This window comes from Pseudochaenichthys georgianus, chromosome 11 (genome assembly GCF_902827115.2).
Source record: "Pseudochaenichthys georgianus chromosome 11, fPseGeo1.2, whole genome shotgun sequence".
In the NCBI taxonomy this organism is placed as follows: Eukaryota; Metazoa; Chordata; class Actinopteri; order Perciformes; family Channichthyidae; genus Pseudochaenichthys; species Pseudochaenichthys georgianus.
In genome coordinates, this window is record NC_047513.1 from 9,263,239 (window position 1) to 9,283,499 (window position 20,261).

The window sequence follows — 20,261 nt, forward strand, 5'->3', positions numbered from 1 at the left end:
ATCTGGATAAATAAAGGTTTGAAATGAAATTAAATGAAATTAAATCAATCCCTATATAAAATACTCCGGTTTGTTTATCATTTCTCCGAATATCTCAGTTGTTCCACCACTATTTAGCTTTTAACTCATGGACTGTTTTAACATAATCAGAGTATTACATAGACTGACTGTATTTATAATCGAGATGCCCTCCGGTGGCCACAACAAGTAACTACACCACTAGTGTCAAGTTAGAGTTAAACACTCAATAACTGCAACACTTCCGCTAAATACTTTAAAAAATAAAACGTTTACAATTGACATATATAGCTCTGTGACCACAGTCTATGGTTGTGAGTGACCACAATTGAAGGTTGCAACTGCTATTCTATTTACATTTCACTATGCAACATGTTTTTTTAGTTTTGTATTAGATACATAATTTGTAAAAGCCGCCCGGAAGCCGTTTGTTATTATTACTCTTTTACGTCCGTCGTCAGGTCAAACTTCCTGTAGACTTTTTTTGTTTTGTTATTTAACTTTTAAGGTTGAGTTTTGCTAGGTCGATACAACCCTATGTTTGTGGTTTGTGCACTTTACTTGAATCAAAAGTAACACGAGAGGCATCAAACTGAGGCTAATATACCTAGCTAGGTAGCTAGGCTAGGCTACCTAAAGGAAGCAACCCCATCATGACGGCCGCCACAAGACTCATATCAAGGTTGACACTGGTCACTGGTATGTTTATAATTTCCCCTTCTTCATTCACCGTGTATTAATAGGTACAGAGAGACATACGTGCAGTGTGCTAATCTCTGCAGGACTTTATGTTTTTTCGTTAGTCGCGGGCGTCAGTTCACTTGGTTTTACTGTTTAAACCCACAAATGTTTGCTACGTGCAACTGTTTTGTAAAGGTAAACTACCCGAATAACCTTGGGGAAGTTTAAAGTAAATTATTATAAGTTTCTCTTGGCTCACAACTAGTTGGAGAGCCCTTGGGTTTTGCTTTTGCCTATTTACATTTGAGCTCTGATCCATGACTTTGAAAAAGGATTAGCCTACCAGCTTTACATTCAGTCATTTCAATATAGAGCCAAAGTATGACTGTGGCTCTAAATCATATTTATGACTAATTATATATTAATTCTATGAATGATCAAATTGTTAATAATAGTAAAACATGAGTACACTTTCCCTGAGTCTTGTTTTGTCTAAGTCCAACACTCAAAGATCATAAAAAACAGTGAAGCAGATTATCCTACCATTCATTCAAGTGATTCATAGACTGTAGTCATTTCAGGTTAAATGTAAAAGCTGAAGTATCATTGGTCTTTTACAACAACAGACAGCGGAAGCTATTGCTTTTTAAAATAAAAATCAACGTAGGTTTATTTAGTTTTTAGGGAGGAAGTGCAAATGTGCAAACACAAAAAGTCACTAAAGTTTAACAATAAATGTTGTCAATATCATAAAGCAAGACATGCACATTGATGTTGCTTGAACATGGAACCCTAACTTTTGACCTTTTCCCAATCAAATGTCTCGATAAAGGAAGTCCTGGCACAGACATTATTCCTCCTGCACACCACACCACATCTAAATAAAAGTGACTCGATTGGTCGACACAGGCTGTCCGTCTCAGGTGTTGCTCTGACTTCCTGTTGCTCTCTCCCCACCCAGGAGGAGGCAGTGGGATCGGGCGAGCGGTGTGTCAGCGCCTCGCCTCTGAGGGCGCCTCCGTGGTGGTCGCTGACATCAGCGAGGAGTCGGCCCATGACACCCTGGGGAGCCTGCAGAGGGACCTCAGAGGGCAGGGTCACATGGCGGCTGTGGTGGATGTGTCTTCAAAAGAGAGTGTAAAGAATCTTGTCACAAGAATACAGGTGTTTACTACTGCCCAAAAACAATCAACACACTGTGTGTTTAATTAAAGTCAAGCTGCAACATTCTCCATTCAATTTTCCCCTTCTATCTTTTCTGTTAACAGTCAATGCTCTCCCTCTGCAGACTCACTACTTTCAGCCTCCGTCAGTGTGTGTGAACGCAGCAGGCATCACCCAGGACGACTTCCTGCTCAACATGGACGAGGATCATTTTGACAATGTCATCCGGGTCAACCTGAAGGTACGCAGCCTGTACCGCAAAGCTTATCGTAGAGGTTCGTGAGTTAACTCATTTAAAATATAGGTACACTTTAGAGGTTCAGACCGTTTGACTACTGACCAATCAGATCACTGGAAAGATGTAGTCATCATTCCTGCTGGATCATTACAGGATCAAAAGCACTAATTTTCCAATAAAGTTTTAACCAATAAAGAGCGGTATATATTCTTATGGGTCGGTAGAGTCTTTTAGATGTTCCAGAGATCTGTTAAGATCTCTCTTCCCTCAATGCAGTTTCCAAAACATCAGACAACTTTTTAAAAATAAATAACAACATTTCTGTCTTTAATTTTAAAAATATTTTTCATTTATTTAGCTAGCTTCATTATGAATGCCCCATTTGTATCAGACTGACCTCACCAGGCAGGAACTACCCTTATCTTTCTTATTATCTTGGCAGCAGAAAAGCATATCTTATATATATATTTTTTAATGTGCATCCAACTTTAATAATAATAGTTTATCTTAATACATCAATACTCACTCTAGATATAATACTACTGTATTTGTCACATATAGTCTAAGCTTTTTTTTTTTTTTTACTATTAGTAGAAAATGTTGGTTTCTAATTCCAAATAGTTTACCATTTACTCACCTTGTATTACTTTAAATTCTTGACGGAAGCTTTGTTTTTCTCGCATGGTGAATGAAAAAACCCTAAAGCAGAGACATTTCTTAATGCATTTAAGTACATTTGCGGCGTGTTTAAAAAATAAATAAATGCTAAACTATAGATAACCTAACAATTAAAGTGTGTTAAACATTTAGGTATGGTTTAAGTAACAATGCATGTAGTGAGTCTGGGACGAAAAGAGGGAGACTTGTATTGTACTGCATCAGAGTTGGTAATCTAATGTTTTCATAACGTTAAAGTGGCCCGGATTGATAACAATTCATCAAGACTTTCCCATTTAAAAAATGAGTTCACTGTGGAGGTTTGTGAGAAAAAAACGTTCTTCTCGTATGGAAGGTCATTCGTAGTGAGAGATTGAAATACAATCTTCTGTAGTGTTCCTTTCATCGCCCTCTCAGTGAAGTCAAATCTGTTTTACACAGCGTGAAAGTGAGCATGAATATGAAATGCACTTCCCTCCCTGCATCCCTCCCAGGGTTCTTTCTTGGTCCTTCAGGCCGTGGCTCAGGCTCTGGTGGCTTGCGGAGCACCCAAAGGATCCATCGTCACCGTGGGCAGCATCGTGGGAAAGGTGGGAGCGTGGTTTCTCTAATAAGTAGCTTTAAGGTTTTTATCCAGAAGGGTAAAACAATAAAAGTGACATTGGAATCGTCCCCAAATATTAAAGCTACAGGTTAGTGGCAATTGTGGTTCTGAACTTTTATAGCAGTTTTCCAAAGCAGAAGACACAAGAATACACTTTCAGAAACCTATCAAGAATATATTTGCATTCTTAAATAAAGTAGGAATGCCAGACTATTTTTTAGGAGCTGGTTAATGAGTTGTTCAGTCCTCTCTGAGGGGGGGGGGGGGGTTTGACCTTTTGATGTTCCATAACAAAACCTTAAGTGATGCTGAACTTGATGTATCCCTGTGTCGGTTTCCTTAATGCTCGTAGGTGGGAAACATCGGACAGGCCAATTACTCCGCCTCTAAAGCAGGAGTGGAGGGTTTGACCAGGACCGCGGCCAAAGAGCTCAGCAGGTGAGAAGAGCCTGAAGCAACAAACACATCCTGACCCACAGTGATGGTGAGGACAGAGTCATACAATATAATAATCTGCTTTCTTTGTCCGTTGCTACAGGTTTGGCATTCGGTGTAATTGTGTGCTGCCAGGTTTCATATTGACTCCGATGACGGATAAAGTTCCAGAGAAAGTTATTAGCAGGGTAACGCACACACACGCACGAGAACACACAGATTAAATAACACTACATCTATTAGGTTTAAGATCCTGACTCAGATTGTAACCTAATTCTGAACAGTGATTACTATGCAGTTTATAAAACTACTTATATTTTGTGCTGTAAATTACATTTTGTGCATTTCAACAAGTGAAGCCATTTGAAGTCCAAGATGTACCAAACACAAACTGTTATTTAAGCCAAGAGGGTATTGCTGATTGTTTATTATAAAGTCAAAACAACATGAAAATAAAAATGTTTCCAGTGTATAATTCATCACTAAACACCTCTTTTAGTAAACACATTTCTTGCCTCGATTTGAGTTTAAAATGCAGTCACTTTGACCTCCCTACAGATAAGATAATTCAAAAAACCTTTATTGATACAGCCTTAAATCTGCTCTGTCATTGTGTTTCAGATGAAATCCTTGGTGCCTCTGGGAAGAATGGGTGAGCCTGCAGGTCAGTGCTGGCTCATGTTAACATCACTGTGTTCACCGCAGACCTTCAGTCTTTATTTCACTGTATAGGAAAAGGAACTTTTCTAAGCTCATGAATCTAAACTAGAAAAAGGTTTTACCGTTGGACACAAAACCATTTGAAATGCTGTTTTTTGTAAATACTTCTTTCTTCTTAACTTCCCCAGACCTCTGATTCTTTTGTTCTGTTAAGTGAAATGAAGTACAGGGATGTAGATTGACCTGCCTTCTCTTTGTCCTCCTCTAGAGGTCGCTGATGTCTGTGCATTCCTCGCCTCAGACGACTCTCGATACATCACCGGAGTCAGCCTGGAAGTGACAGGTGGTGTGACTCAGTTCTCTCACAGCTGTTTCTGTAAAAACTCTCCTGTCATTTCATCGTCTTCAACATGTGCTCTTTCTTTGTAAGGTGGACTCTTCATTGGGTAAATGGACTGTCTGTCACACCGATGAAGACCAATGGGAGGCCAGTTTCTTCGTAGTTCATTTAAATGCTGAAAATTATACTACTTTGATAATTATGTTTTAAAATTGTGGTTGTGCCAATAAACACCTGTTTGTAATATATCTGTACAGAATGTTTTGATTTGAAAGATCTGAATAAAGTGTTTAACTAAAGCCGTCAGACGCCTGCACTGTCCTAAACTCTCATCCTAACCCCGCTCAGAGGGCGGACCGGAATCAAACTTACTCCAGATCTTCAGCCCGCTCTGTCACACCACTGGAGCCTCTCAGGATTATCTTTGTGCTTTCAAAGCTTTTCTTCTGATCCTCTGTAGGTTGGTGATGGAAACACTTTTGGTTAAGTTAAAGCACTGAAAAGGTTTTGGACCAGAGCTCTCCACTCTGATAATGAGCTCATCTGCTTTCGCTGCAGCATAGTTTACTGTAAACATCAAATAAAAGCACACTATGGTAAGTCCAAAATATTTTTAAAACATGCCATAGAATAGTACCTCGAAAATATCATAAAAAACAACAGTATAGCATTTTGGAAAAAAGAATATCAAAATAAACAAGTTTGTCTAATTAATGTTCTAGTATTTTGAAGAATAACGGAAACGACATAATGGTATAATAACTTGAAAATATATAATATTATAATAGATGTCAGACTACAGTATTTGAATTAAATACATGGTAGAGTGTCAAATATATCAGAAAACAGCATTGAATAGTACACCAAAAATATCACCATATGCTGTAAATATCAGGAAAAAGTCATACTGTAGTATGGTGTGTCCAAAAAAAGGACACAGAATAGTATGTTTCAATTACTACTTTTTACGATGTTGTATTTGTCGTGTTGCCTCTGCCTGTGTTTAGTGTCCTGTCTGTCTGTAACTTTGTGTGGTCGTGTTACCACTGAACAGGTCTCTCTTGAAAATGAGACCTTGGCCCTTTCTCATTTCATCAAATCCCGCTCCTCGACTCCTCGGTCCTCCGGTAGGGACCTGGAAATGAATTTTAGCGCGCCATGTTGAAGGACATCTCATTTCTCTAAATGCATTTCGAGGACCGAGGATCGAGCGTCGAGGAGGCTCTCTGGAGGAGCTATAACCGAGGATACACTGATGGGTCCTCCACGGTCCTCCACGGCTCCTTCATGGATGCATTTCCGGCAACAGAGATGTTTCAAAGAGTCGTGACGCACGGCCGGACTTATCTCAGCCAATGACAGCTCTGCATGCATCCCCTGGATATTATTTTAGAAACTGCTTTCATCGCGACGCGATGTTTACAGTGAGAACAGCTGTGAGGTCCGTGCAGAAAGCAGAGCAGTGTGTATAATATATATCACTCAGTATAACAGGCCTACATTACTCTCTGTATTTACTGTAGTTTAGTAGATATCTACAAACAAAGAGTCGATATTTTTCTAAAACCATTTAGTGCTTCACAATAAAATACACAACGGCTGCCTGTAGCCTGTTTTAGGAGCTGTATGTGCGTGTGTGTGGTGTAGGTGTGTGTGGTACAGTATGTGCATAGATGCAGCGGACAGACAGGTCTCAGTTGGTTTGGTGTCCTCTGCTTACTTTTAATACTTGTAAATACAACTTTTGGCCCGTAATTTATTTCCCTCATTGTTGCGACCAGAGGGGAGAGGGGGGGATATATCCAGTCTCTGATAGTGTTACGTTATTATGAGTGCTCTGTTTGATTCTGAAATTGTATATATTTATATAAATATATACATATGTGTGTGTGTCCGCATCTGTAGCCTGTTATTGTCTCATTATACGCACTGTGAATGAATCAAAGTAAATATATAAGTGGTCATGAACACATCTGTCCATCAGACAGAGGGCTGCTGTGCCTTCTGTCATCATTAATGGACATCTCTTTAAAATGACCGCTCAGAGGAGAGGAGTTCTCATTTCTCTAACGGCCTGCTGCTTCCCCTCCTCTCTCCTCGGTTCCCCTCCTCGGCTCCTCCGCTCGCATCTCCTGTGGGCGGGACTAAGTATCGAGGATAGGAGTCGAGGAGGGGAGTCGAGGAGGGGAGTTCGAGAAATGAGAAAGGGCCCTTGTGTCTCAATGAGATTTTGTACACCTGTATAAATAAAGGCTAAATAAAAATATCAGAAACAACTAAATATTATAGTAAATCGAAATGATGAGAAAAAAACGACATGACATTGAATGTCGGAATTTTCAAAAAAAACACAAAGGTGTTGTATAGTATGTTGACAATATTATAAAAAACGACATAGTGCAGTATTTTGAACAAAAGTCATTGAAACCTTTGTCCAAAAATGTAATGAAAAACAACAAAGTGTGTCAAATGAATGTAATGTTTTACATTTATATTATGATTGTATAGTATGTAAAAAATATCAGAAAAAAAACATATAGTATGTTGAAAATATTATAAAAAACGAGATAGTATAGTATGTGAGAAACATATCATAAAATGCCATAGTATAGTTTGTTGATATATGAAGAAGATGCAGGTACAGCATGTCAACAAGTCATAGAATAGAATACTATGTATATACTGTATTGTGATGTTCTTATGGAACACTGACATTTTTTACTTTTCTATACTAAAGACATACTTTATACTATGATATGAAGTATTTGCAGCACACAAACTATAATATACTTTACTATACTCTACTATGCTATACTATAAATGATGGCATTCTATATCATTTACCTCCCATCTGATTTTCACTTCTAACTTCTGATATTTCCATCAAATTGCTACAGTTCTCTAACAGCAGTAGCATTTAAGATACATTTGCAAGGTGTCACAATGTTCCCATAAGCTTTACACAGTGTCCTATAACCTGACACACTCCTCCTGTCAGGGCTCCGCAGTGTTTTGTCCACTGAACAGAATATTATGTATTGTCTTGTGATTTCCCCCCGCTCTAAAGAACCTGAACAAATGCAAAAAGATCGACAGCAACTAAAGATTAGGGGGCGTTGGAAGGAAAACAAGAGTCAAGCAGCTCTTTTCAAAAGATGATATATTACAGAAACAAGACTTCTTTTAAAAATTACTTACACACATTATAAAATAATACTTTTTTCTCTTTTCAGCACCATATTTCTTATGTTAAAACATTTGTCTTCAACACAATAAAACAAATATTTGAGGTAATTCTCTCTGGAGAATCTCAAGGTCAGATTTTTTTCGTTTTCTAGGTTTAGGCCATCCCGCCCGGTTTCCCTGCTATAGTAAAAAAAGACAAATAGAAAAAACAGAACTCGTATGATATCACCCCATAGCCACATTATACTTATAAACAATACTCTTATGAATCACTTGTAATCCACTGGTGGCTAACAGAGCTGTCTCCACCCTCTCACAACCTTTCTCCTCCCCGCTGTGGTCTCAGATAGAAACGTCAAAGATCAGAAGAGTATTTTCAGCTCCTGAATGTAGAACTGTTCTTGTGTTGCAATTGAAAGCCCTGTTACGCAATAATCTGAGCCTGAAACCAATGCACCACCAGTCAAACAGTAGCAACGACAAGGACATGTGACAGAACTGGAGAGTCACCATTTAATCATTACAGAGGAAGCGAAATGTAAAAGCACAGTACAGTCGTTGAAAACACTATAAAGGGATGTTACAATCAAATATGGCCACAGATTCTTTGGTTCCACAAAAGGAGTTTGGACAGGGCGTGAACAGAAGCACCATAACTCAGGCTGGCAGTGAGTCTAACATGTGAGGCACTACAGGAAATAAATACAATGAAATATACCACATTTGACTGGAATATTTGGTGGTCCGTGTATTTTTTAATTTCAAAGCACCCTGTTTGTTTTTAAATAAATACAATAGAATATCACTATTTCTGTACAAATGTAATGCACATTTCCCCCAGTTAAAGCTTCATGGAAAGAGAATAAAGGAAATGAAGGACTCAAAGTGAATATTAAGACTTTTATGCTTTGGTATAAGTAACACCTTGCCACACAGTTTCTTTTAGCAAGGCAGGCATTTGATTCACTGCTGTTTAAGAAAAAGAAGGCGGGACCTTTTCATCTCATATACATATTTAAACCCTGACGATGTTCTGAGCTGTGTTGAGAAATCAGATGGAAAACAATATTCAAAGGACCCAGAAAGTGACTCAGCAAATACTGGACTGGTGTGTGGTAGCGACCCTGGTAGCCTGACCCTGGATCTGAAGAAGAATCAGCTCTTTTTGAAAAGCACAAGTAACATGCAATTACAATAGTGTCAAGTTCAGCACAGTTTACAAAATAATGGCTTTATTCACTGATCTAGGATCTTCTTCTTGCCTCACTGCATGCTTTATTAGAGGTGAACAATCCAACTAAGGTTTCTGCTGCTCTCAGGGCGGAAAGATTGCATTATACTGGCCTGAATCACATTTGATTATTCAAATTGCGAGGTGTTCATTAAAAGAATATGACAATAGACAAGTGGCAGCTTAAAATACACAAAAAACAGCCAGCTGCTATCATTTGGTTAATTCTCTCCTTTTTTCTGGGTAGAAACTGGTGGCTTTCATTCTTTGGTTCTTTTCTGTGTAGTAAGATAAAAGCTAGGGAGATCATTGAGTTTTCATTGTGAGCAACATGATTGACAAGTCACTGGATTTCACAATAAGACAACCGGATGAGTAAGAGCTTACGAAGAAACATTGATCTGAGCCGCTGATGAACTTTTGCGACACAGTTTGGTTTCGACTCTTTTCATTGGTTTGGAATTTGGTTCATGAGTCAAAAGGCAAGTGATGAAAAGTTGATTCAAAACTTTAAATCCAGAGTAACTTTCTATCCGAATGACTAACGGCCAAAGCAGTGAACCAAAGCCACGATGCTGACACAGCGTAGATGCAGACAGCTACATAGGAGCGTCTTGCACCTATTGTTAAAGGAGTGACTGTCAAACACATTGCTCGCAGTGGGAACGCGGAATCAAAGAAATTTAAATAATGTCCAAGAGTGACCCTTTTTCGGGAAGAGGAGGGGGAGGTAGAGCGGGTGAGATGAGTGGGAAAAAAGAGAGACAGCGGGGAAGAGAGAAAAGTGAGAGGGGGTCGGAGACGGGGGGCTTCAGGCCTCAGGCTACCGGCTTGCCCTCTGTCTCAGGCCGGCCCCTGTCGCGGCTGGTAAAGAAAACACTGTTTTATTCCGAAGAACTCTCCTGGTTTTTCCGTCCTTCCTCGCGGTCGTGCGCCCAAACGATGGTCTCCTCTCCGCGAGTTTCTTTCTTCTTCTCTCCTCTTTACTTTTTTTTTTTACGTCCATTATTTGTCGGGAGGATGTTGCTTTCCCCAGGCACGTACGTGAGTGTGAGGGCGTGTTTGTCTCACAACAGCATCCGCGTGTGTAAGTGTGTGTGTCTGTGGGTTTGTGTGTGTGTTTCATATCATTTACAAGTTAATTTACAAATTACTGGGCATGTATGTTTCTTATATATAAGTGTGTCTCTAAGTGCATGTGTGTGTGCGTGAGTATTTGCACGTGTTGTTCTTTGCATGATGTGTGTATGTGTGTGTTTTTAGCCTTGGAAACAGACAGGTCCCACTTCAAAGCCAAACTGCTGGTTGCTCTCCCCAAAGTCTGACACCTTGATATCCAGCAGAGGGAGATGCTCCACCTGGGGCGTGTTGATCTCCAGCACTGTCCTGTCGAAGCCCTTACGATACTGCAGGGACAGAAGGAACACACCGGTCAGAAACTGGTATCAAAGTATTCAAAGAAATACAACGCTGTATAATTGTCATTTTTCTCATCTGTGTATCATGACTTTGAATTAAACAACTTGGAAAGAGAGTTAAACATAATAACTGATGCGCTTTAGATCTGGGTTGTCGATGCTTGAAAATCACTACAGATTATTATTATTAATGAATACAAATAAATGAAAACATATCTTGTGTGATTTCAAGAAACATATATCCAACAGGCAGTAGGTCAAAAAAGGCAACTCTCAAGAGTCTTAAGTTAAGCTAAATGCATACTTCAAGTGCACTTTATTGTGATGCCAAAGTGAAGGAAGTCAACGTATTCATTCTCAAATGTTAATAACCAAATATAGAAGCACGTCGAATGGTTGTAGAGGAAGGTAAGGGGCCCTTTGAGGCTATTAACATTCAAGGTCTTATTAAATAGTTTCATTATGTTCTAAATGTGATGTATTATCTTTTGAAACATGATGTTTAGGAGGGACGTAAGACGGGAGGGATCCATCTACAGTGCAAACCAAGTGTTGTTTGGTTTAAGAGGGCCTTTATTTGAGGTTAGGAGACATAGGGGAGACAGAGGGGAGACAGAGTGGAGACAGAGGGGTGGACATTGCCTGAAATATTGGTCCAGCTCGGGATTCGACCGGCTTACCAGGCAGCGGTGACTGCATTACAAATCAATTGTATATAAATGGGAGAGCCAGTTTAATTGATAGGAAAGGAAGAATGGCAGACTGTTCAGAAATGGGTTGTTGTTGTTGTTGTTGTTGTTATATAGTGCAGCATGGAATATTTCATGATTGAAAGATATTCTACATTGTAAACCAATAATCATTCATATGTGTTAAACAGGACAGCATCAGTTTTCCATGTCACTCACAGAGCAGCCGTCGACCAGGGTCTTGATGTAGGGGCTGGTCTCGTAGGTCAGCCTCTCGTCGTTGGCCCCCTGGAGGTGCAGCGCCCGGTTGTGGTTGTTCTTGGCGCTGCGGTCGGCCCAGGCCACTGAGCGGTGGCAGTGGTAGGTGAGGTTCTGGCGGGCCTGAACGCTCAGGAGACGCAGGAAGCCAAGCTGGACCACGCCCACTGGCTCACCAGCAGAGTCCACGTAGGAGAACTGGGAGGGGGTGGCAGGGTGAAGAGGGGGAGGTATTTGATGGGCGTGTGAGGAGGGGAAAACAGATAATAGGATGGGAAAAGAAGTCAGAAAGAGAAGACAGATTGTGAGAACCAATACACGGTAATCAAGTTAAGAATTCTTTTTTTTGTTACTATAAACACAAGGTTTACTATCTGTCTTAATGTGACAGAGGGTTACTAACCTTACTACCAGTGGTGAACTGACTGTACCAGGATCCTGGAGTCTCATTGTCCCAGGAGCTCATCTTCACCTGCCGCAAGAAATGTCAACATTGTCAATACAATAAATAAATACAGCTTATGTGAGAAATGAAGAACAGTCAAGAACATGAGTCTCTAGGACAGGAGTGTCCAAACTTTTTTCACCGAGGGCCACATACAGAAAAATATACGAAGGGCTGGGCCACTCACTAGAGGTGAGTTACAGTATATTGCCTCATAAGCTCAATTATAAGTTAGCAAAATCAATCAAATGTAGGTAAATCATGCTTCATACTTCAAATGCCTTAAGAAAAAAACAGCCTATCAAAGCTCTCCGTAGGGATTCATTTATTCTGTTACAAACAGTGTTGCATCCCTTAAAACAAAAGCCTCACACTGCTTATAATAAGGAGAAATAGGAAGGGTGTATTTTAAGCTTGTTATGTTAATAAGTCATTGGGCTTTTTTCTTATCAACTTACATTTGTTAGAAAATGTTTCCAACTTTAGAATTTATGTGTAATCTATGTTTTAAATATATATTTAAGAAGTACAATATAAGACAAGCACAAGTTTCAGGTGTGGGCCATATTTCATTACTTATAATGATATATTGTATTATAATTTGCTGAGGGCTGATTCAAAATGGCCCACCGGCTGCATTTGGCCCCCGGGCCGTAGTTTGGACACCCCAGCTCTGGAAAGAGGGGGGTCTGATACAACATACTGTACTCTTAACAATGTTTAGTTTAATGGTTTTATAACTTGCTTAGTGTTTACATTTCACAGTATTTTTAGGAGACTGATTTTCTGGACTGACCGAGTTGATGCTCGTGCTCGGGTACAGGCACGTCTCTGCTCCGCTGGTGAAATTGCAGAAGACCTTGAGGGAGTCTCTGGAGCAGCCCTGGTTAGGGTCAATCCAGTACTCTCCTGAAGAGAGACAATGTCAAAGCATCTGTTAAATCTCTCAAGACTCCAGTTAAGTTAAGAACTATCTCTACTGTGTGGGACAATCCCCTTACCGTCTTTGAGGTCAGGCTGGCTGAGGTGCAGGTCTTGGCAGGTGCGGGCGGGGCTGTCCTGGGTGCCCAGAGGGAAACGCATGGTTTCGATCTCCTGTCGCAGTGAGTTGAGAGAGCCGAAGATCTCCTCCATGCCTTCGCTGCCCATCAGGAACTCAGCGCCAGTGGCGTCAGATGCAGGCATTTCTGAGTCGGTTTCAGAGAGCAGCTGGCTGGCGTCGATGGAGCGCTTGGACTTGGGACTCCTCTGGATGGGCAGGGGCTGGATGACCTCTCCTGGTGGGCCCTGTGGAGTGAACATCGTAATCAACTAGCTGGCAATCAACATTGAGGTGCAGAGTATGATGGAAACGTCTGAACAATGGAGAGGAAACAGCCGGATCTGCCACGAGGTGACACAGCGGCTGCCAAACCAATTCTGAAGATCTCTACCCCAGACCCATGTATTTAGCTGGTTCTGAGAGAATACCCCCCCCCCCACACACACAATACCCCCCCCCCCCTCACAAACAATAACACAGACTATAACACCCCTTGTTGTGAAATACCAACCAATTATATGCAATTATGCAATATATATTTGCCGTTAATAGCTGTGCAATATATACCTGGCTGCTAATACTCAGAACTGTTACAGGATGAGTATTTTGTAAATTGTGTAACTTTTTTTTTATTATAATTGTGTTTAAATAATTTGTTATGCATGCTTCTTAGGTAACATTAAGCTGTCTTTGGCTCTTTTCTGCTGTAACAATGTAAATGTCCCCTCTGTGGGACTAATACAGGTATTCTGATTCTGAATAATCAACATTGTGCAAGATCAAACAGGAACAATAACACCTCTATCAGCTGATGCCAAGAGGCAGGAACAGGAAGACAACACACTGATCACTGGGTCAAAGTTATGGGTCGAGGAAAACGTTTCCCCAACACAAAGCAGTGATTTACATTCAAGTGAAGTACTTACAGGGGCTCCAGCAGGTCCTTGTACACCCTTTTCTCCCTTTGCACCAGATCCTCCCTGAACACAGCAGAGAGGGGAAGATTCAAGAAGCATTACTGCAACAGGTCCCAGTTCATTCACTTTTTGTAGAACATTTCCTTCATCCTTTAGGAACAAACATCCTTAAAGTATACTCACAGAAGAACCCTTGGCGCCTTTGACACCTTGAGGACCCTGGAAAAGATATGAGGCATTATTTTAATGATGGTGACCATTGTTGAGTGTTTTTCTGCTGTCATTTATTAGGGCACTTAAGAACATATTGGAAATAATAAACAGGAAATGAGAAGTTCATGGGACATAAAGTGCAATCACTCACAGGCAGACCAGGAGGACCAGCAGGGCCGAAGGGTCCGGAGGCTCCAGCCATTCCCTGTAATACAACACAAGACATGTCTAATTAGATAAAGAACAACTAAATACAATTGAAGGTCGATAATGCTGGTTGATTTGGCCCTCGATCAGAAAGATAAAGAGGTCAGACTTACATTTTCTCCTTTAGATCCCAGAGATCCATGAGGCCCAGAAAGACCTCGGTCTCCTTTCTCTCCCTGCTCTCCTGAGGGTCCAATGAGACCGATAAGACCTGGGTGTCCCTTCTCTCCCTTGCCACCGGGGTCTCCACGAAGGCCAGGCAAACCGGGAGGTCCCTGCAGGAATAGAAGAAGAGAAGGAAGAGTTCAGGAGGTTAGAAACAAAAGAAACGGTTGAGGATGAGAGAGGGTGAGGGAGATGGAAGGCAGGAAGAGGGAAGTGGCAGTACTGGATGAGAAGGGCACTGAATGTACTCTATGTCCAAGTGCAGAGTAGAAGTAAACACACAAATAAAAAAGGCATTTGGATCTTACAAGAGGTCCAGCTGGTCCTTTCTGTCCAGCAAGTCCTGGAGTTCCTTGTTCACCCTGAAACACAGTGAGACACACTTTAGGAAGGTGGTGGACATCCAACAGATATGACATAGACTTGCTACTAATGAAAATGGCTTTATCCACAGTGTCCACAACATGAAATCCAACTCTTTACTGACCACTGATCCGGGGAGTCCTCTGAGACCTTCTGTTCCTGGTTTTCCTGGTTGACCCTGAGGGCCGACGGGGCCAGTTTTTCCTGGGGCCCCGACAGCTCCTGAGTCTCCCTGTGAACGATGATGACAACAGGTTATACATCTTTTAAAAAGTTGTTGCATGCATTACCGTAAACTCTGGTGGTATAGATATATCACAGAGAAAAATACTATATTCTCAGGCAAAAGGCAGAGTATGTGATTTAACCCGGGATCAATGACGGAAATGATCGTTACCGGGAAGTGTGACAGCGATCTAAAGCCAATTTGGTACATTGACAGTATATTTGTATTGATTGGCACGAGTTAGAGAGGGAGCTTAATAATGGAGGTAAAGGCTCTGGACTCACCTTAGTTCCCTTCTCTCCGTGACGTCCCTCTGGTCCTCTTGTTCCAGCAAGACCCTGGAAAAAGATGAATAAAAAAACACAAAATGACGACTATATTCTGTAATGAAATTGAATTACTTGTCTCTCAAATATAGCCTTTCAACACACCGATATAGACTACTGAAGCTCTACCAAGTACTATAAGCCTGTCTTGATAGTCATGTTATCATCTTATTGTAAATTATATATTACATCAATAATATATACTAAGCTGGCTTCCTTATTGCCCGTTGTGTTTACATGCGTGTTTCTTTACATGTTGATGTCACAACATTTCAGGTAACATGATGCCAGAATAAACAGCAGGGTTTTGGCTACTATTATCAGACCTGTGGAGAAGAGGCCATTTTGTAAACAGAGCCAGAGTCCATTTTATAAATAGTTTTTGGTTGTATTTCGTTTTTATTTATTTAGAATATATATTTTCACATTTCAACACCAATGTGAATATTCTTAAGAATAAAAGATAATTTATCTTTGAATTTATGTTCTTGCATTATTATGATAGCATTTTTACGAGATCCTACATTTATTTTAAAAATGACAATAATATCTTGTATTGCAGTTATTTGTCTCTCAATTCTCAAAGCATACGACATAGGCTGACATAGCATAACTCTACATCACAATACAACAGCAGAATGGATGCATGATTGAATTCATGACAGCCACTGTGCGCTTTTAAAAACGTTGTGTTAGGAACAGGTGCACGTTAAATGAGGTTGGTGACCTTACCCTCTTTCCCAGGGGGCCGGGGGGTCCGTTCTCACCAGAAGGTCCAGGGGAGCCCTGCGTTGGGAGGCAAAGACAGCAGATTGAGGACCCTGAGACACTTTCATTACACTTAACTGACATATCTGCATTGTTGCATTTTTTGACTTACAGATTCTCCTTGTTCACCATCTTCTCCTCTATCTCCCTTGGCACCATCTTGACCCTGAAGTAAAGCATATCAGGGTTAGTCATTTTCCCTTTATGTTCAGTTAAGTTAAAAAGACAACAAGTGTGTGGAACAAGCGGAATTGTTGGAGGCGTGCAGTCACATCATAACATAGCTTTGAAAACTAAAATAACAGAATGCTGTATTCTTCAAAACAGGGTACTTACTCTGGGTCCAAGCTCACCGGGGGGACCATGATCACCAGGGAAACCAACAGGACCCTGACATTAGAGACAAAACAAAACTCTACTTAAACAATGGAGTTCAAAATCAGATTTTATGACCATACGATTAGGAGTAGGAAGAATCGTTTGAGTCTCTGTGTCAATCATTGTGTGTATGGTTGTGTTTGTTTCATGGTGGGTGTCTTACGGGGTTTCCTTTGGGCCCGTCATCTCCGGCTCGTCCTCGTCCTCCGGCAGGTCCAGCTGTTCCAGGTTGTCCGGACTCTCCCTTTTCTCCACGCTCTCCACGGGGACCCTGTCGACAGGAGCACAGATCTCATGTTAACTCATTGATACAATTTTTCTAGTCAGTAAATCCACAGTTTCTCGATATCGTGATCCAGCAAGTGTTAGGGTCGGACACTCAACCGCTCACCTTCTTTCCGGGCTCTCCTCCAATTCCAGGTGGTCCGCCCTCACCAGCCTCTCCCTATGCAGCAAACAGTATTTTGTTTTAGGTGTTAGGACAAATTAAAATGATTTCAGAGTGTTATTTATTTGGAAACTATCAAACTCATGCAGAAATAATGCTTCGAAGTAAGTTAAATGTACCTTATCTCCAAGAGGTCCAGGATTACCCAAACCACCAGGAGGACCTTGAGGACCCTAAAAAACAAAAACAATTCATTTGAACAATCGTCATCAGAAAAAAGCGACTTCACTTTTGTATTTACCTACCTAGAAATGACTAGTAAATAACCAGTTCGCCCTACTTAAACTGGTTTGTAAGTGTTGTCCAAAAACCATACCCAAGAATGTTGCTGTTTTTAGATTGAATATTTGTTGTCATTTTGTAAATAAGAGCTGATCACACTTACGTCAGCACCGCTGGGTCCAGCAGGGCCACGGGGTCCTGGAGGGCCTGGAGGACCCTGGAAACATAAGGAGGCTCACGCTTTTATCAACATTTATGATTGTATTTTTATGGAATGAATTCGTGAAGCAGTCATTATGATTGATGTTATGTTTTTCTGAAACTCACCAGAGGTCCAACATCTCCCGTCTCTCCCTTCTCACCTGGTGGTCCTGGCAAGCCCTGCAGGACAGAGGTGACAAACAAAGAATACGTTTAGCTTAGCAACTTAGCAGAAAGGTTTAGCTAAAAAGATGATCAAAATAAAGTCTTTAATAAAGATTTAATAACAATTTGGATGAAGTGATTGTGTCTTTTATGATACCTGAAGTCCGATGGGACCTGGGGCCCCTGGGAATCCTCTGGTTCCTTCGTCTCCTTTAGCTCCAAACGGCCCCTGCTGGCCTCTTGCTCCGAGCTCGCCATCAGCACCCTGCACCACAGAAGAAGAACACAGATGTAAAGCTTGATCAAATAAGAGGTAACAATACATTAGCAGAAAACTTCATCTATACATTGAAAGCTTGAATTGAAGACTCGCGATAAAATGTTCAGTAACGATCTGCATAGTGTTTATAGTTTTCCTTATTTAGCTAAATATTCATATTTTACATTAAAAGCTGCAACACAATAGTGGTTGTCTTGGGAACATTCCCCCCTGCTTATATATTTCATAAACTCAATGTTTGTAATGAATAGAAGAACTTTGAGTTTGACAACCTCCGTTTCTTAACAGTAAACTAAACTGGCACCAAATGCAGTATAATACATTTGTATACAATGAGGAACAAGTACAACCAACTGGCACGGCAAACTGTCTGTTTTGTCTTCAAAGAATGACATTTTGTACTCACAGCAGGACCAGGCTGACCGACAGGACCCATTGGCCCGGGTGGACCAGGAGGACCCTACCAACAAACAAACATACAAACAATGAGCAAAACTACAAAACAGCAGTGATTCAAACAAATTATTTCCAACCAGAAATAAATCTTAGGGCTTGCTGGAGGTCAGTGTCACTCACATGCTCTCCTTTGCCCCCCTTGCCGCCCTTCTGTCCATGCTCTCCGACCTCTCCCTGCATCAACAAAGACACATCACGTTACAGCGGAGACACGTTTGAGACAAAGCTCCCTGTTAAGTTCATCGTAGAATAATACGGTAACAATGGTGATTTTTAAAAGGACGTTTTGGAGTCTTAGAGCTACTGGCCTTGTCTCCGTCCTCTCCAGATACTCCAGGTGATCCAGCAGGGCCGGGCAGACCCACGGGACCCTGCACTCCATCACGACCGGCCGGGCCAATAGGGCCTTTCTCACCCTGAACAGGAGGAATAGAACAAAGAGGACAAGCAATTGTTGGTCATTTGTCTTTGACTGGATGGACAATGTCTTTGGAATCTTATTCAGAATTTTTTGTTAAATGCACAACTGAATATTTCCAGAAACTCACAGTAACTCCCTTCTCTCCAGAGCTTCCAGGAGGCCCCTGGGGACCTGGTCTGCCAGGAGGTCCAACAGGTCCAGAAGTGCCAGCTAGTCCTCTCTCACCAGGAGACCCCTAGGCAGGAACAATATCATAAAGACAAGTTCATACTTCATTCTTAGATGGATGGACTGAGTATTTTATTATTATTACATGGTATAACCACAACCCATATTGAAATATTAGACAACCCACAATAAGGGGACAAGAAACTCATACAAATAAATATTTCCTATCTCAAAATAACCTAAAATATTTGTTGTTAGTATTTTAACAGAGTGGACAAACTATATCACTGTTTTCTTTTTATTCCGTAAATTGGGGTTAGGGTGTTAGAAAGATTTTGAACGTACAGCAGATCCAGGGGGTCCGGCAGGTCCTTCGCTTCCCTTCAGTCCTCCACCTCCCTGGAAGGAAACAGAAGAAAGGATTTAGCAGTAATATTTCACCTCAACAATGCAAGGGATTTTGATCTAAAAGGTACATTTACTGTTCAAATAATGATAATATTAAGCATGACGAGTATTTTCCGTGGTCATACTCACAGGGGTTCCAGGCAGTCCTCTCTCTCCGGGGAAACCTCTCAGTCCTGCGGGACCGTCTTTACCGAGGCCTCCGGTGGGTCCAGGGTCTCCCTTGGTGCCCTCTTTGCCTGAGGGACCAGAAAGTCCCTGCTCTCCAGGTGGACCTGGGGGTCCAGAGTGGCCGCGCTCGCCCAGGGAGCCAGTCTCTCCTGATGGACCCTGGTAGGATGCAGATAGGAAACAAGATGTTGTGAGGAAAAAGAAAAGAGAAGAAAACCAAGGAAAATAAAAGTTGTATAAATGATAGGAAAATTCTGCATCAAGAATGGGAAAACTCACCTGAGGTCCAACGACGCCAGGAGGCCCAGGTGGACCCACTTTACCTTGGAAACCCTTAGGGAGAGAAGTTCAGTTAACAAAAAAAACTACTTATTTGACAAATTATTCATACTTTTTCCCACAGCATCAGAAGCTAAAGGTAAATAGCATTTCTGAGTGACTGCATCCATGATTAAAAATGAGAATGGGTGCTTACTGCTTGTACATTTATTACCCTAACCCAGTGTTTCTCAAACTTTTTCATACCAAGGACCACTTAACCAATAAAAAAAAAAACACTCGCGGACCACCTAACTCCACAAATATCCAAAATCACATCGTTTTTCTAGAACAGATTACAAATTGCCTGAAAATGGTACAAACAAGTGGCAACATGTGTGATGAAGGTGTTGCGCGGGGCTATATCATACAATCGA

The 20,261-nt window shown here is 41.1% G+C and overlaps 2 protein-coding genes across 2 annotated transcripts in view; one reads left to right on the forward strand and one right to left on the reverse strand.

Moving 5' to 3' along the window:
* Positions 1 to 466: 466 nt before the first annotated feature.
* On the forward strand, positions 467 to 5,043 carry hsd17b8 (hydroxysteroid (17-beta) dehydrogenase 8). The gene is made up of 9 exons (XM_034094614.2): positions 467 to 717; positions 1,661 to 1,863; positions 1,988 to 2,104; positions 3,253 to 3,348; positions 3,715 to 3,800; positions 3,901 to 3,985; positions 4,419 to 4,461; positions 4,726 to 4,800; positions 4,888 to 5,043. Exons 1-9 carry the CDS (start codon positions 672 to 674, stop codon positions 4,905 to 4,907), a joined length of 771 nt encoding a protein of 256 aa, XP_033950505.1. The 5' UTR covers positions 467 to 671; the 3' UTR covers positions 4,908 to 5,043.
* Positions 5,044 to 10,439: 5,396 nt separating this feature from the next.
* Positions 10,440 to 20,261, reverse strand: part of col11a2 (collagen, type XI, alpha 2) — a 36,548-nt gene continuing 26,726 nt past the window's right edge. The window contains exons 38-65 of the mRNA XM_071204910.1: positions 19,846 to 19,899; positions 19,528 to 19,725; positions 19,336 to 19,389; positions 18,950 to 19,057; positions 18,710 to 18,817; positions 18,522 to 18,575; positions 18,352 to 18,405; positions 17,823 to 17,930; positions 17,627 to 17,680; positions 17,463 to 17,516; positions 17,197 to 17,250; positions 17,021 to 17,074; positions 16,793 to 16,900; positions 16,588 to 16,641; positions 16,364 to 16,417; positions 16,216 to 16,269; positions 15,442 to 15,495; positions 15,056 to 15,163; positions 14,877 to 14,930; positions 14,517 to 14,678; positions 14,348 to 14,401; positions 14,167 to 14,202; positions 13,993 to 14,046; positions 13,026 to 13,311; positions 12,821 to 12,933; positions 11,983 to 12,051; positions 11,541 to 11,777; positions 10,440 to 10,620 (exon numbers count right to left, since the gene is read on the reverse strand). Coding sequence (XP_071061011.1) covers positions 10,474 to 10,620; positions 11,541 to 11,777; positions 11,983 to 12,051; positions 12,821 to 12,933; positions 13,026 to 13,311; positions 13,993 to 14,046; positions 14,167 to 14,202; positions 14,348 to 14,401; positions 14,517 to 14,678; positions 14,877 to 14,930; positions 15,056 to 15,163; positions 15,442 to 15,495; positions 16,216 to 16,269; positions 16,364 to 16,417; positions 16,588 to 16,641; positions 16,793 to 16,900; positions 17,021 to 17,074; positions 17,197 to 17,250; positions 17,463 to 17,516; positions 17,627 to 17,680; positions 17,823 to 17,930; positions 18,352 to 18,405; positions 18,522 to 18,575; positions 18,710 to 18,817; positions 18,950 to 19,057; positions 19,336 to 19,389; positions 19,528 to 19,725; positions 19,846 to 19,899 — 2,598 coding nt within the window. The 3' untranslated portion in view covers positions 10,440 to 10,473. The remainder of the gene's footprint in view (positions 10,621 to 11,540; positions 11,778 to 11,982; positions 12,052 to 12,820; positions 12,934 to 13,025; positions 13,312 to 13,992; positions 14,047 to 14,166; positions 14,203 to 14,347; positions 14,402 to 14,516; positions 14,679 to 14,876; positions 14,931 to 15,055; positions 15,164 to 15,441; positions 15,496 to 16,215; positions 16,270 to 16,363; positions 16,418 to 16,587; positions 16,642 to 16,792; positions 16,901 to 17,020; positions 17,075 to 17,196; positions 17,251 to 17,462; positions 17,517 to 17,626; positions 17,681 to 17,822; positions 17,931 to 18,351; positions 18,406 to 18,521; positions 18,576 to 18,709; positions 18,818 to 18,949; positions 19,058 to 19,335; positions 19,390 to 19,527; positions 19,726 to 19,845; positions 19,900 to 20,261) is intronic.